Raw genomic sequence first — 17,451 nt, forward strand, 5'->3', positions numbered from 1 at the left:
CTTAATCACCTCATTTTGTTCCCAATCATTCCCAGGTTCCACTAACTACAAACACGTGTTTTCTATCAGCAACTGCAGTATAAAAACCCTGTGACCACAAGGAGCTGCCAGTTTATTGGTCGACTCGTGTACGAGTAACCTCGTTCCATGGTTCTTAGGACTATCAGTTCTAAGTCTAGCATCGTGGGGGGGGGGGTATTCAGTGGGGGGTGGGAGATAGAGTTGGTGACTGGGGTAGGTGTTCGCGGGCTGCGGGAGGGAAATTCAGCGGGGGAGGGGGTGGTAATCGGGGGCTTCGACAGGAGCGGGGTCGAAGAAGTGGGAGGAACCAAGGCAGAAATTATTGAGAGTAAGAACTAATTCCCCTAGACGGAGGAGAGTGGTGGTATAGGGGAATTGGTTAGGCCTGGAATCCAAAAAGAAGCAAAGGGCTTTGAGACCGTCCGGGTGGGGGATGGAGGTATATAGGGACTGGACGTCCATGGTGAAAATAAGGCGGTGGGGGCCCGGGAATTTAAAACCATTGACAAAAAATCAAAGCATGAGAAGTGTCACGAACATAGGTGGGAAGAGATTAAACAAGTTGGGGGGGGGGGAATATGACAGTGTCAAGGTATGCAGAAATGAGTTCAGTGGGGCAGGAGCAAGAGAATCCCGCACTAGGTTTCTGAACTCCTGTTAGGGCTCTTCTTTCCCGATTTTGTCCCGAGTAGACAATTCCCTGCAATATAGTCCATCTAGGGTGTATGGGGTATCTAGGGAGCGGTAGCACCTCTGGTGGGGGGGCCTTTTTCAGGGCAGCTCGTCCACCTATGGTCCCCACCTGCCACTCAGCTCTTGTCTGTGGCGCCAAGTAGCTGTAACAGGTGCAGCGGCCACACCCAAGTAAACCGTCTCGGCAGACGGGCTGAACCAGGTGAGGTAGCCAATGGATCTTCGACCCTGGGTGAGGTAGGGGATCTGTCTGTCCCAGCGGGTGAAGTCTGACCGTGGCAGATAGTGTGGAAGAGAACAATTAATGATCCAATGGTCAAGAAGGCAGGCCAGCAGGCGTTGGTGGAGCGCTAAGAGCACGGCAAGGCATTTAGATGTCCTGGTCATCCACTGCAAGAGGTGGTGATCTCTTTAAACTCACGCGGCAGAATGCAAAGGCAAACCACTGCTGTATCCTGCCATGTACATGATTTCGCAATGTGTCAGAGCGGCGTGGAGGGTCATCGTCCGCCAGATATAAACTCCAGATGCGACCAACGACGATGACAATAGTCCTTCTGCCGCTCGATTGTCCATTTCCTTGATCTGTCCAAGGTCTTCTGCAAACTTTCTGTTTCCTCATACTACCTACCATTCAACCAATATTTGGATAGTCCGCAAATATGGCCACAGAGCCCCCAGTTTCATTATCCTGATTCATCCTCATATGATGTTAATGGATCCGGCCCTAATTCTGACCAGTCACCATCAGACGACCAGTAAAAAAATCCCCCTTTTTTCTCACTGTTTGCCTCCACCCAGTCAGCTATTCGTCTAGAGATGGCGGAATCTCTTCTGTATTATGAGGGGCTTTTATATTTTTTTTTTAGAAGACTCAAGCCAGGCGCTTTGTCAACGAGTTCTGTAAGTAAGCGACATTCAGTGTCTCTCTTTTGTTTATTCTGCCTGTTATTTGCTCAGTGAATTCTAAACAATTTGTCAGGTTAGATTACCCCTTGTGGAAACCATGCTGGCTTTGGTCTGTTTTATTATGTGCCTCCAAGTACCGCGACACTCCATCCATAATAATGGACTGTAACATCACCTGAAACACTGACGTCCAGCTAACGTTCTTTCTTTGGCTTCTCCCTCCCCTTCTTAAAGAGTGAAACACGTTTCCATTTATCCAAACTGTTGGAAATATTGTGTTTCTCTAACGATCACTGCTAATGCCACCACAATATCTTGGGACTGAACGATTGGCGTGAATGTCGACAAAACATACGATAGCGATTCGTTTCGCTTTTTCACTCTCTCTGCGTCGGTCTGTCCCTTCATTTATTATCAAAGTGTGCAGACTTTATACAACTTTGGGCTCGTCTCCGTGCAGGCAGCCACGAAGCAAAGAAACCCAATAAAACTCATTAAAACAAAAGAGGACTGACGAGCACCCAGTGTGCAGAGAGAGAGAAATATATCGTACAAAATAAAAGCACGGAAACAGTATTCACAACTGAAGGTCACAGAGTCAGGCATCACTGCAGCCGGGCGAGAATCCACCAATTGCAGGTCACAGTCTCAGGCCAGCACAGAGACGAGCTCAGCCCGCGGAGAAGCGAGCAGTGCCGGACAATCCCTCGCCTGCGACTCCGACAACGGGCCATTTCCATCCGTCCGGTTCCTTAAATCGTCAAAACCTTGTGACATTCCTCGCTCTCTGTTCTTCCATACAGCCTCGGACTCGGGTTTCGTCGCTTCGATTCGGCCAGTACCGACACGGACATCGTCTGTATTTCCACCTGCAAGCATGACTTAGAGGGTGTTTCCAAGTTTTCTGACAACTCAAGGAGGTGAGAGGGCCGGATAAAACGCACAAATTTGGACTTGCTTACTGATAGATGGAAAGAGCAAAGGAAAAGTCTGTACATGGATGTTAGTGATGGAAAATGTGAGGGAAGAGGAATCAAGTAGAGAAGGTTACTCGGGTGAAATTCAAAGGGATTGAGATGTTCTTGCGTATGAGATATAGAATTGTTTGATGGTGCATCCAGCAGAGAAGGCAGCAAATGGTACAATTGTATTTATTACAACAGGGCTGGAGTTTGGAAATAAAGTTGTGCAGAGTATTAGGACAGCCACACCTCGAGAATTATGTACGGCTCTGAATCCCTTACTTCAGAGAGAAAACGTTCACGTTGACATTCCAGAAGATATTACCTTAGCGAATTCCTGGATCAAAGGTGTTGTCCTATCACAAATGGTTAAAGATTATAGAATCAGAGGTCATCTAGTTGAACCAGACAGAACACCAGAGGACACAGCAGGGTAGATTTTGCAAGGGAGGCAGAGGGAGACTCATCATAGAAATAGACCCTTCAACCAATTAACTCCAAGACCATTTAGAACTAAATATTCCCCAGCCCTTTATATTGTCCTTACATGTCCACTTGCTCAGATCCACATTCCAGATATACAGGGAGCGGGGGCAGACATGCAGAGGATTAAGGGAAAGGGAAACCCATTGGAATTCTTTGAGGAAATAACAAGCAGGATGAACAAATTAAAATCAGTGGATGTTGTACACTTCAATTTTCAGAAGAAATTTGAAAAGATTCCTCACATGAATCCGCGCAGTATACATAGAGTATTGGCTGATTGATAGTAGGGAAAGTGTGGGACCAAAGGGATGAATTTCTGACTGTCTACCGGTGACTAGTAGTTTTCCACAGGGATGTGTTGGGACAGCTTCATTTTACCATGATGAAATTGATGGATCTGCATCCAAGACTGCGGACTATACGTAGACAGGTGGAGGATCAGCAAGTGCTCGAAAAGTTATCCGTCGTCTCAACTCTTACTTCAGTGATGTTGTAAGACTCCGTTTGGGTGGAAGACGGGTCCTCAGTTGGACGGAACAGGAAATTCTACAAACTGAGTAATGTTCCGCAGAGAGTAGTAGAGCAATATTTAAAGCAATTCTGCGATATTTCTACGTGTGGCTTGCCTCATCAAATGATCAATGCAAAAGATAGACTCCTCCAATCAGCAGACAAGAGGTATTGTGTTTTTTCCCCTCATGATGAAAGGTAATTACAGCTGACTCGTTTTATTAGGATTTCCGGTATCTTTTTTTTCCCCAAAAATCAATTACATACCCAGATAAAATCCAGTTAGTTCCACAGAGAGAGAGAAAAAAATCAAATATATTTTCCTGTTGCTTTGGTTCTTTAACGTTCAACGCACATTTATTATCAGTGTAATTATATATTCCTACATACTGCAATGAGCTATTCAGCAGGGGACCAGGCGTGTGGACAGAGAGAAACAGACAACAGAGGGAGAAGTAAGGAAGCAGATTGTCACGGGGCCTTGGGAGGTGAACATAGAAAAGACGGAGATATGAAAGGACAAAGAGAGAGCAGTCTGGAGATGGAGAGAATGTTGAAAAAGAAAACAAAGCACATATGAATCCGTTGTTTGAAGGTCCGATAATAGATAGATAGATAGATACTTTATTTATCCCCATGGGGAAATTCAACTTTTTTCCAATGTCCCATACACTTGTTGTAGCAAAACTAATTACATACAATACTTAACTCAGTAAAAAATATGATATGCATCTAAATCACTATCTCAAAAAGCATTAATAATAGCTTTTAAAAAGTTCTTAAGTCCTGGCGGTAGAATTGTAAAGCCTAATGGCATTGGGGAGTATTGACCTCTTCATCCTGTCTGAGGAGCATTGCATCGATAGTAACCTGTCGCTGAAACTGCTTCTCTGTCTCTGGATGGTGCTATGTAGAGGATGTTCAGAGTTATCCATAATTGACCGTAGCCTACTCAGCGCCCTTCGCTCAGCTACCGATGTTAAACTCTCCAGTACTTTGCCCACGACAGAGCCCGCCTTCCTTACCAGCTTATTAAGACGTGAGGCGTCCCTCTTCTTAATGCTTCCTCCCCAACACGCCACCACAAAGAAGAGGGCGCTCTCCACAACTGACCTATAGAACATCTTCAGCATCTCACTACAGACATTGAATGACGCCAACCTTCTTAGGAAGTACAGTCGACTCTGTGCCTTCCTGCACAAGGCATCTGTGTTGATTCCTCATGCTGCAACTCATCATTCAAAATTTGTATACAGGCGATGTGGAGTTTACGCTGGAATCGAGGGGATCGACTGAGAGATTGGGAGCAAAACATCGAGAGCATCACTGAACAGGAAAATGAGAAACAGTGGGGAGGATATTGAAAAGGAAGATGATCCACTCTGACTGGACCAGCCCGGAGTAAAACACCGTGAGCATCACCAGGACGAAGGATGAGACCGAACAAAGAGAAGGAAAATAAAACGGGCGGGGCATGAGTGAACCGTCCCCGTCAGTTCCCGTCTTCTACAGAGCGTTCAACGGGGTGAATTACAGCTTAGCTGATGCTTACATATTGCATATCTGATGAAGGACGAATTTCACCTGTACAGGGTAGTCGGCGAGTGAAATATATCACCAGGAAATGCATGCGTATTTCAGAGCGCTCAATTGTTAACCGTGGTTCTACATATCGGCAAGCGGATACCTTATGTAGGAAAATGGCGACTGATGTCATTCCACTGTAGAGACCAACGGTCGTTCTAATGAAATTAGTTAATAGTTTCAGGGGGTATTTCACCGCGTTCTTCAGCTGTTCTCTGAACTTGCTCTGAGTCACGGCGTAAATATATGTGTTGGTGCAGGAGCTGAGGATCTACAGCATCATCGCCGTGGAGCCCACGATATTAATCGGATCCATGCCCAAATAAAGGGTGATGTTTGCAACCCGTCGGTAGATATCGAATACCAGCCGTGTTAACCACAAAAATACAAAACTACAAGTTATACTCAATAGTAAAACGACCGATTTCCTTCGGTTCTCCATCTCCGGGTCCTTGTCATTCTTTCCGTTGCTGCGGCCCCGGAGCCCCATCCGGACTTCATTGGCGGAAAAACTCCATCTACCTGTCCGAGCATTGACCAATAAAATCAGAACAAACGGGAGACAAGGTATAAAAATGCGAAGAAACATGTGAAATGCGATCCACGAAGGCGACGTATGGAAGCTCGCTTTGCTCGCACAGCCATAGAAAACTCCACTAATTATCATCAAAAGCTCAAATGTAAAGTAAAAAGGGAAACTTTGTGAACAGCACAGAACACTCACTGCCCCGATAACCACAGCCGCCGTTCTTTCGATGCAATGTTTTGTTTTTCAGCTTGTCACAACAAATGGCCACAAATCTGTTACAGGTGAACACGACTGTCAGCAAGACAGAGACCCCGGTGCTTGCTAAAAGCAGGCAATAAATGACCCTGCAAACGGGAGTCCTATAGAGGAAGGAAGACGGAAAGTATATGTAAACAGTCCACTTCAGCAGAGGGTCAGAGATAACAATTAAATGATAAATCAGTGATAATCGGCCACTGCCATTCCCAGCAGGTAGCAAGTGATACATTTGGAGAGACCGCACTTTCCTCGAAACAGGATAACAATCACAACCAATTAAACTGCAAGAGAAAAGGAGGGAAACAGAGAAATTATTGACTAGTCACGAAAATAGGCAGGTGGCTGTGGAAACAAGTAGCGAGAGAAACACTTCAGAACATCGGAATTAACTCTCAGTTTCTGCCGTTTGCAGGTGTGACAACGGCTTCCCGGGAATTCCAACGGCTGAAATAACAGGGTAGTAAATGTCTTCAATCCGCCAGATTACTGGATATCCCATTTGAGTGACGCAGTGAACGCTGTTGCTCTGAATTCCACAGCATGGGAAGACATTCTGGGCTGCAACAGGCTATGCTTTATACAGGGGATCAATCTCCAGTGACATGGTCCCAACTCCGACCATTGTTACCGAACAAACGTATTACATCACCGGAAGTGTCTCAGGTGTAAATTCAGTGGGGATGTAACACGAACACGTCAATATTATTGACATTACCTCATTCAGATTCCTATGTGTTAGTTAACCAAAATGTACAATGTGACCAGTAAGTCAAAAATGAGCGGGTTCATTTTCCACAGTTGCATTGGCAGCAGTCATGACTGTTCCCGTTTTCCAACCTGATACTTTCACTATGGTTCTCTTTCAACAAGCAATCCGGAATCGATGTTTCCAGCATTTTCAGCAACTTTAGCACACCTGCTGTTTCATCTACAAAGACATCCGTTTCTCCTCAATGTGCTCTGGATCCAGGGGCACATGAAACCTCTCTCTGTCTCCACCTGCAGACTTTCAGTTAATATCGTTCAGCTTTTCGTAATTCAGCAGCTCCACTTTCACCAAACCCACCCCACCCCGTCCCACTAGGTGCCACCAGATATAAAACATACCCGCTGTGTATACAGACACTCTGTCCAGTTCTCCATCAGGCACCAAACCCACCGCACCCTATCCCACTATGTGCCACCAGATATAAAACATACCCGCTGTGTACACAGACACCCTGTCCAGTTCTCCATCAGGCATCAAACCCACCCCACCCCGTCCCACTATGTGCCACCAGATATAAAACATACCCGTTGTGTACACAGACACTCTGTCCAGTTCCCCATCAGGCACCAAACCCACCCCAACCCGTCCCACTATGTGCCAGCAGATATAAAACATACCCGCTGTGTACAGAGACACCCTGTCCAGTTCTCCATCAGACACCAAACCCACCCCACCCCGTCCCACTGTGTGCCACCAGATATAAAACATACCCGCTGTGTATACAGACACTCTGTCCAGTTCTCCATCAGGCACCAAACCCACCGCACCCTATCCCACTATGTGCCACCAGATATAAAACATACCCGCTGTGTACACAGACACCCTGTCCAGTTCTCCATCAGGCACCAAACCCACCCCACCCCGTCCCACTATGTGCCACCAGATATAAAACATACCCGCTGTGTATACAGACACTCTGTCCAGTTCTCCATCAGGCACCAAACCCACCCCACCCCGTCCCACTATGTGCCAGCAGATATAAAACATACCCGCTGTGTACAGAGACACCCTGTCCAGTTCTCCATCAGACACCAAACCCACCCCACCCCGTCCCACTGTGTGCCACCAGATATAAAACATACCCGCTGTGTACACAGACACTCTGTCCAGTTCCCCATCAGGCACCAAACCCACCCCAACCCGTCCCACTATGTGCCACCAGATATAAAACATACCCGCTGTGTACACAGACACTCTGTCCAGTTCCCCATCAGACACCAAACCCAGCCCACCCCGTCCCACTATGTGCCAGCAGATATAAAACATACCCGCTGTGTACACAGACACTCTGTCCAGTTCCCCATCAGACACCAAACCCACCCCAACCCGTCCCACTATGTGCCACCAGATATAAAACATACCCGTTGTGTACACAGACACTCTGTCCAGTTCCCCATCAGACACCAAACCCAGCCCACCCCGTCCCACTATGTGCCACCAGATATAAAACATACCCGCTGTGTACACAGACACTCTGTCCAGTTCCCCATCAGACACCAAACCCACCCCAACCCGTCCCACTATGTGCCACCAGATATAAAACATACCCGTTGTGTACACAGACACTCTGTCCAGTTCCCCATCAGACACCAAACCCAGCCCACCCCGTCCCACTATGTGCCACCAGATATAAAACATACCCGTTGTGTACACAGACACTCTGTCCAGTTCCCCATCAGACACCAAACCCACCCCAACCCGTCCCACTATGTGCCACCAGATATAAAACATACCCGCTGTGTACAGAGACACTCTGTCCAGTTCCCCATCAGGCACCAAACCCACCCCACCCCGTCCCACTATGTGCCATCAGATATAAAACATACCCGCTGTGTACAGAGACACTCTGTCCAGTTCCCCATCAGGCACCAAACCCACCCCACCCCGTCCCACTAGGTGCCACCAGATATAAAACATACCCGCTGTGCATACAGACACTCTGTCCAGTTCTCCATCAGCCCTGGACGACATCGGTATTTAGGTCATTCTGATCAGCCTCCCCAGTATAATGTTCATTTTCGATATCTTCGCTAAGTCCAGAACTGTCCATGGTCCCCTCCATCTCTTGAACTATCTTCTCCCCATCTGTATTATCTGTGTGTATGTATGTTTATGTGCATATGTGTCTATGTGTATTTGTGCGTGTGTGTTTGTGTGTGTGCTCATGTGTGAATGTGTGTGTTTACGTGCATGTGGATGTGTGCATAGGTGTGGTTGCGTGTGTGCGCATGTGTACGTGTGTTCGTGTGTAACTCTAATGTATCTTAAAATTTATATGCATAAAATTTCTTAGTCGTGCTGTGGACTTAGAAACGGTAAAGTGACAGACAAAGCTGCTCTTGAATCCGCCTGACGAACAGTTAGATACTGAAATACTGTGGTGTTCAATTAGCTATAGGAATCTAATGGGCTGATAAGGCTGTCACTCGCTCTCCTGTGGGTTACTAGCACAGCCATCAACAGGTTTCTCCATGGTGTAAATACAGCATGATTTAACAAAATACTTTCGGCCGTGTATAGATTCTATTCCGATTTGATCTCATTGTTTAACATAAAATGCCCGTGTCGTTGGCATATTCTTTGGAGTGCCCTTCGCAGAACTGTAACATCAGGCCACGCCATCAAATAAAGCTATATTAGACACAAGCCCTGGACAAGACAAGGGATTCCGGGCCTGGGCTAGGACGAGAGTAGGAAAGTGGGACCTGGACGAGGAACAAGGAACTGGGAACTAGGAACCTGGACAAGGACTCCGAGCCAGATACTGGACAGGGACCCAAAGCCTGGGTCTTGACTCGGGCTCGGACCCCGGAACTAGGCGACAACATGGCGAGGCTTGGGATCTTCGATGCTTGGGTCTGGGCTCCGAGCCAGAGACCGGGCGAGGACCCAGAACCAGGCGAGGACAACATGTGGCTACATGCCGAGGAGAGGCAACAAGACTGGATGTGAGACTCCTGGACAGGACAAGGGAACCCGAGCATCGGGCTGGGCAAGGTATTCCTGTGACGGGTGAGACACATGGACAAGATGACAACAGAAAGCCGTGGCTTGGACAGGACAAGGTTCTTGGACGTGGCTAGGACTGGACGAGATCCCGAAGCCTTGACTTGATTGACGAAGACACAGGAATGTAGAGCCTTGGTTGAGGGCAAGACAGGAACATGGAACACAGAGCCCGGACCTTTCCTTGGAAACAGGACGTAGGGCCGGGACTCATTACACAGAACCGGAGCTGAGACCCCTACTTGGGTACAGGACATGGGGCCAGGACTCATTACACAGAACCGGAGCTGAGACCCCTACTTGGGTACAGGACATGGGGCCGGGACTCATTACACAGAACCGGAGCTGAGACCCCTACTTGGGTACAGGACATGGGGCCAGGACTCATTACACAGCATGCAGACTATGATGAGACGGATTCTAACACAAGGTAGCGGCTGATGGCCGGACCTACCTAGCGAAGGCGAGGACACAGAGACTGTTGAAAACAACGAAAGACTGTTCCCTATCTTGCTCCGGTGGTTGAACTTGACAGCAGTGAAGGCAAGAGTTACAGGCGAGGCAAGGCTCCAAGTGAGGCTAGGTGAGGAAAGGCAAGGCTCCAGGCGAGGCAAGGCTCCAGGCAGAAGGTGAAGGGAAGGGCTACAGACAGAGGAATCCTGTATCTATTTATGAAGCCAGCCCAAACGAGAATCAGCTGCCTCAACAGAAACTAGAGAAAATCTGAAAACCTGAAATAAGGAACTTGACCAGATCGTGAACCAGAATGTGGATTTCACAGACCGGACCATGACACACGCATACATATACACTCTCTCACACACCCACAAACACATACACACACAGATGCACTCTCTCACGCACAAACACACACATGCACAGACACACTCACTCTCTCACACACACATACACACAGACACACACTCTCTAACTCCACAGTGAGTCTATGCATTTCATTACTGACTTATCAGTTTCTCCCTCAATGTGAGAGTGTGGGTTTCATTCTGTATCTGTCAGTCTCAGCTACAGTGTGAGAGTGTGGGTTTCATTCTGTATCTGTCAGTCTCAGCTACAGTGTGAGAGTGTGGGTTTCATTCTGTATCTGTCAGTCTCTGTTACAGTGTGAGAGTGTGGGTTTCATTCTGTATCTGTCAGTCTCTGTTACAGTGTGAGAGTGTGGGTTTCATTCTGTATCTGTCCGTCTCTGTTACAGTGTAAGAGTGTGGGTTTCATTCTGTATCTGTCAAGCTCAGCTACAGTGTGAGAGTGTGGGTTTCATTCTGTATCTGTCAGTCTCAGCTACAGTGTGAGAGTGTGGGTTTCATTCTGTATCTGTCCGTCTCTGCTACAGTGTGAGAGTGTGGGTTTCATTCTGTATCTGTCAGTCTCAGCTACAGTGTGAGAGTGTGGGTTTCGTTCTGTATCTGTGAGTCTCTGCTACAGTGTGAGAGTGTGGGTTTCGTTCTGTATCTGTCAGTCTCTCTTACAGTGTGAGAGTGTGGGTTTCATTCTGTATCTGTCAGTCTCTGCTACAGTGTGAGAGTGTGGGTTTCGTTCTGTATCTGTCAGTCTCTGCTACAGTGTGAGAGTGTGGGTTTCATTCTGTATCTGTCAGTCTCTGCTACAGTGTGAGAGTGTGGGTTTCATTCTGTATCTGTCAGTCTCTGCTACAGTGTGAGAGTGTGGGTTTCGTTCTGTATCTGTCAGTCTCTGCTACAGTGTGAGAGTGTGGGTTTCATTCTGTATCTGTCAGTCTCTGCTACAGTGTGAGAGTGTGGGTTTCGTTCTGTATCTGTCAGTCTCTGCTACAGTGTGAGAGTGTGGGGTTCGTTCTGTATCTGTCAGTCTCAGGTGTGAGATCGGCATCAATGGTGGTGGAAGGGAAACTTCGATCTTTGAAGCAGGAGGACATTTCTGACGACCTGGAAAGGAAAACCTCATTCTGTCAAAAAATGTAGCGGGGATGAAGGAACTATAAAAAAGAAATAGCTTTTCTACAGGAGGCAAGGTTGGAAGAGGGTTAGTCACAATAACCATACAGATTGGTAGGTTTATAAACAAAAAGCATGAGGGTGTTTTATAAACCCTGCCATCTGCCATGGCCAGTGTCTTTCCCGGGTCAGCTGAATATACCAGTGTGGTTGGTGAAGGGTTTTGCAGAGATGGCGAGTGCTGTCGGGGTCAGCGGGGTTTACAGAAATTAGGAGTGCTATAGGGCTCGGAAAAGTTTTCAGAGATGGTGTGGGGTGTTTGAGTGTTTCTCTACCACCGTGAAAATGTACTTTACTTGTAGTTCCAAAATGGCACTTTTGTCTGTATCAAATTGAAACCCATATTGTATCGGAGTATTTTGCTAATAATGTTCGTGCAACATTATGCTGAGGTAACCGGAGAACCTGACTGCAGACCCGCAGTCCCTACACTGCATTTCAGCTGCCACTTTTATTTCTTTTCCCAAAGTGCATGACTATGCAGTTCTCTACACTGTGTTCCATCTAACAATTCTTTGCCCATTCCTCTAATCGGTCAAAGTCCTTTTTTTAGGCTCTCTACTTCCACAAAAGTACCTGTCCCTCGGCCTATCTCGGTATCTTCAGCAAACGTTGCAAAAGTGCTATCGATTCTGCCATCTAACTCATTACCATAAAACGCAAAAGGAATCGGTCCTAACACAGATCCCTGTGGAACACCACAAGTCACTGGCAGCCAACCAGAAAAGGTTCCCCTTGTTACTATTCTTTGCCTCGTGCCAATCAGCCACTGCATTATCCACACAAGAATCGTTCCTGTAATATCATGCCATAGCCTGTTAAGCAGACCCATGGGAGGCACCTTGTCAAGGACCTTCTGAAAATCCACCTCTGAAAGCACATCATCAACCCATTCTCCTTTGCCTATCTTACTTGTTACTTCAATGAATTGAAAGAATTTCAACATACTTGTCAGACAAGATTTTCCCTCGAAGACAACATTCTGAGAGTTGCCGATTTTATCACGTGCCTCGAAATACCCTGAAAACACATCCTCAACAACCGACTACAATATCTTCCCAATTAGTGTGGTCAGACATACTGGCCTAAAATTTCTGTTCTTCCACCTCTTTCCCTTCTTGAAGAGTGGAGTGATATTTCCAAATTTCCAGACTTCCAGAACCACAGCAGAATCCATTGATTCTTCAAACATCATTACTGACCCCCTCCACAATCTCTTCAGCCATCCTTTCAGAACTCTAGGGTGTACACCATCTGGTCCAGGTGCCGTATTTACCTTCAGACCTTTGTTTCACAGGAACCTTCCCCGAGTAATATAACTTTACACACTTCTGACCACTGACATCTGGACTTCCGCTGCTAATGTCTTCTACAGTGAAGTCTGATGCAGAATACTTATTCAGTTCATCCGCGAGCTCCTTGTCCCCTATTACTACCCCTCCGGCCTCATTTTCCAGTGGTCCGATATCCACTCTCACTTCTCCTTCACACTTTATGTATCGGAAGAAACATTTGGTATCCTCTTTATTACTGGCTCGCTTAACTTCGCATTCCATATTTCCCTTCTCAATTACTTTCTTAGTACCCTTTTGTTGCTTTCTAAAAGCTTCCTAATCCCCTAACTTCCCACCATTGTTTGATCTGTTATATGCCCTCTCTTTGTCTTTTATGTTGGCTTTGCCTTCTCATTAGCTACACTTGTATCATCTTGTTTTTGGAATACTTCTTCTTCTTTGGTACATATGGCTTATCCTGTGCTTTCCGAATTGCTTCCAGAAATTTCAGCCATTCTGTCGTCATCCCTGCCATTGTTCTTTTCTAAACAATTTTGGACAACCCTTCTCTCTGTAATTCACTTTTTCTTCTATGGAAGTCAATGTTCGTGCCATCAGGTTGGAGGCTACCCAGCTGGTATATAAGGTGTTGTTCCTCCAACCTGAGTGTGGCTTCATCTAGACAGTAGAGGAGGCCATGGATAGACATATCAGACTGGGAATGGGACGTGGAATTAAAATGTGTGGCCACTGGGAAATCCTGCTTTCTCTGGCGGACAGAGCATAGGTGTTCAGCGAAATGGTATCGCAGTCTGCGTTGGGTCACACCAATATATAAAAGTCTGAACTGGGAGCACCGGACGCAGTATACCACACCAGCTGACTCACAGGTGAAGTGTCACCTTACCTGGAAGGACTTCTCTAACTTCCGTTAATTCCCCTTCTGACCCCATCCCTGATATATTTAGTTTTTTTCCCCTCCCCCCCTTTTTTTGTCTCTGTCTGCCCATCACTCTGCCTGTTCTCCGTCTCCCTCTGGTGCTCCCCTCCCCGTTTCTTTCTCCCTAGGCCTCCCGTCCCATGATCCTTTCCCTTTTCCAGCTCTGTATCCCTTTTGCCAATCACACTTCCAGCTCTTAGCTTCATCCCAACCCCTCCAGTCTTCTCCTATAATTTCACATTTTCCCCTCCCCCTCATGCTTTCAAATCTCTTACTATCTTTCTTTTCAGTTAGTCCTGCCAGAGGGTTTCAGCCCGAAACGTCGACAGTACGTCTTCTGATAGATGCTGCCTAGCCTGCTGCATTCCACCAGTATTTTGTGTGTGTTTATTGAATTACCAGCATCTACAGATTTCCTTGTGTTTGTTTTTTTAGGTTAACTCCCATTGTCATTCCTCCTCAGCCCAGAGATTTGAGGGGCAAAGAACATCTCAGACAGAACTGCAGTCAGCTCGACTTCTTCAGTCTGCAAAATATTCTTCACCCACAGAGTGGTGACTGTTTGGAATCCATCACCACAGGGGGAGGGAGAGATGAGGGAGGATTTAAAAGGACTGTCATGGAAAAGAATCACTGGCAGGGTCCAGCCGGCCTGAGTTGACACTCTACTGTACACTAGCTGTGTTAGAAATTCACTTAAGTACCAGAGACAGAGTTCAAAACAGAACTGATTTATTTGTCTAGAGATCCAGAATATTAAACTCCAGTCCCATTAAAGGTGAATGTGCAGCAGAAGAAACTCCTTCCATGCCAGTGACCAGGGTGCAGAACTGGGTGTGGTGAGCAGCAGCAATAATTGCAGAGTTCAGCACCGATAGTCACTCTAAAAATCTCATTCAGCAACGGTGATGGACAAATATCCAGCATGCAGTTTATTGAAGCTTTCTCCCCAGTGTGAACCCGGTAGTGTGTCACAAGGTTAGATGACTGAGTGAATCGCTCCCCACATTCACAGCAGGTGAACGGCCTCTCACCACTGTGAACTCAATGATGCACATTTTGTTGATTTTGCTGACAGAATTACTTCCCAAAGTCTCAGCAGCTGATCGGCCTCTCTCCTGTGTGAACTCGCCTGTGTGTCTGTAGATGAGATGACTGAGTCAATCCCTTCCGACACACTGAGCAGGTAAACGGCCTCTCTCCAGTGTGAACTTGCTGATGTACCTTCAGTTGGGATGAGCAAGTGAATCCCTTCCCACAGTCTGAGCAGGTGAACGGCCTCTCCCAGTGTGAACTTGCTGGTGTGCCATTAGGATGGATGACTGAGTGAATCCCTTCCCACAATCTGAGCAGGTGAACGGTCTCTCCCCAGTGTGAACTCGCTGATGTACCTTCAGTTTAGACGACTGAGAGAATCCCTTCCCACAGTCTGAGCAGGTGAACGGCTTCTCCCCAGTGTGAACTCAATGATGCACATTTGGTTGATTTTGCTGAGAGAATCTCTTCCCAATGTCTGAGCAGGTGATAGGCCTCCCTCCTGTGTGAATTCGCTGGTAGATCTGAAGGCTGGATGATTGAGTGAATCCCTTCCCACATTCTGAGCAGGTGAACGGCCGCTCGCCAGTGTGAACTCGCTGGTGAGCCAGCAGATCAGATGACTGAATGAATGTTTTCCAACATTTTGAGCAGGTGACCGGCTTCTACCCAGTGTGAACTCGTTGGTGACTCTGTAGGTGGGATGACTGAGTGAATCCCTTCCCACAGTCTGAGCAGGTGAACGGCCTCTCCCCAGTGTGAACTCGCTGATGTTTCAGTAGGCTAGCTGCCTGAATGAATCCCTTCCCACAGTCTGGGCAGGTGAAAGGCTTCTCCCCAGTGTGAAGTCGCTGGTGAATCTGTAGGTTGGATGATTGAGTGAATCCCTTCCCACATTCTGGGCAAGTGAATGGCCTCTCCCCAGTGTGAACTCGCTGATGTACCTTCAGTTGAGATGAGCAAGTGAATCCCTTCCCACAGTCTGAGCAGGTGAATGGCCTCTCTCCAGTGTGAACTTGCTGGTGAGCCAGCAGATCAGATGACTGAGTGAATTCCTTCCCACATTTTGAGCAGGTGAATGGCTTCTCCCCAGTGTGAACTTGTTGGTGACTCTGTAGATTGGATAACTGAGAGAATCCCTTTCCACAGTCTGAGCAGGTGAACGGCCTCTCCCCAGTGTGAACTCGCTGATGTACCTTCAGTTGAGATGAGCAAGTGAATCCCTTCCCACAGTCCGAGCAGGTGAATGGCCTCTCCCCAGTGTGAACTCGCTGGTGAGCCATTAGGTCAGCTGACAGAGTGAATCCTTCCCCACAAATTCAGCAGATGACCAGCCTCTGCCCAGTGTGAACTGACTGGTGTGTCCACAGGTGGAAAGATCGACTCAATCCCTTCTCACACACAAAACAGGTGAATGGCCTTGTCCCAGTGTGAACTTGCTGATGTACCTTCAGTTGAGATGACCAAGTGAATCCATTCCCATTGTCTGAGCAGGTGAATGGCCTCTCCCCAGTGTAAAATGACGGGCGTGCTAGTCGGTCAGATGACAGAGTGAATACCTCCCCACAGTCTGAGCAGGAAGGATGATTGATTGAATCCCTTGCTCCAATTCTTAAATATCTGGACAGAGACAGCAAAACTGGTGTGTTGTGGTTGAGATTCACGTAGATAACTTCCTTGTCATTTTTAACCTGTAAAAAGATTTACAAAATCCATCAATGGGTGAAGGACAACATGTCAGATGAGATCACTTTAGTTGCCAAGGTGTGATCTGGCGTCACACTGTTACAGTGAAGTTCAACCCAAGTTGGAGAGAAAAATCATCTTCTAACTGGGCACAGTGCTGGTATCTGGATTGACCATCAAATTCTCTGATGCTCTTCCTGTCTCTATGAGAATGGGGCATTTCTGCTGTCTCCCATCCGTGACTTGGCTCAGTCCCCATTGCTATTATTCCCAGCTGCATGGGTGCCTGGCCCCACAGTAACTGAAACACTCTCATGCAAATACTCTTTGTTGACATGCAGCTGAGATTTTCTTTTATGTACTGTTAATTTAAAGCGCCACAGTTTCAATGCAATGTAAATATCTCCTGACCTGGCTGGTGGCATAGTGGCATCAGTGCCTGACTTCGGGACGAAAGGTCCCGAGTTCGAACCCAGCCGGCTCTCCTGCACGCTTTCCATCCGTGCTGGGTTACGAGCTGGTGATCTCTTTGGAAACTCACCCGGCAGAAGGCAATGCCTCGTACACAGTTCCCCACGACGAGAGAGGCGTGGAAATCGTATCACCAGAGAAACTTTCCTTAAATGTCTCCTACTCAGATGTATGGTAGGTCTGCACAGCCATTAAACGGAATTCGAGTGAATGTTAGTATTATTCCTGTCACAGTCATGGAAAAGTACAACACTGAAACAGGCCCTTTGGACCATCTAGTTTGTGTTGAACTATTTAAACTGTCCACTCCCGTACACCTACCACCCA

At 47.1% G+C, this 17,451-nt stretch overlaps 1 protein-coding gene across 1 annotated transcript in view; it reads right to left on the reverse strand.

Annotated features, from left to right (window-relative positions):
- The window catches only part of LOC140724394 (uncharacterized), a 120,050-nt gene extending 102,897 nt beyond the window's left edge, over positions 1–17,153 (reverse strand). The window contains 2 exon segments of the mRNA XM_073038841.1: positions 15,168–16,284; positions 17,065–17,153. Of these exon segments, the coding sequence (XP_072894942.1) occupies positions 15,168–16,284; positions 17,065–17,153 (1,206 nt within the window).
- Positions 17,154–17,451: the final 298 nt, after the last annotated feature.

Source organism: Hemitrygon akajei, unplaced genomic scaffold (assembly GCF_048418815.1).
Source record: "Hemitrygon akajei unplaced genomic scaffold, sHemAka1.3 Scf000204, whole genome shotgun sequence".
In the NCBI taxonomy this organism is placed as follows: domain Eukaryota; kingdom Metazoa; phylum Chordata; class Chondrichthyes; order Myliobatiformes; family Dasyatidae; genus Hemitrygon; species Hemitrygon akajei.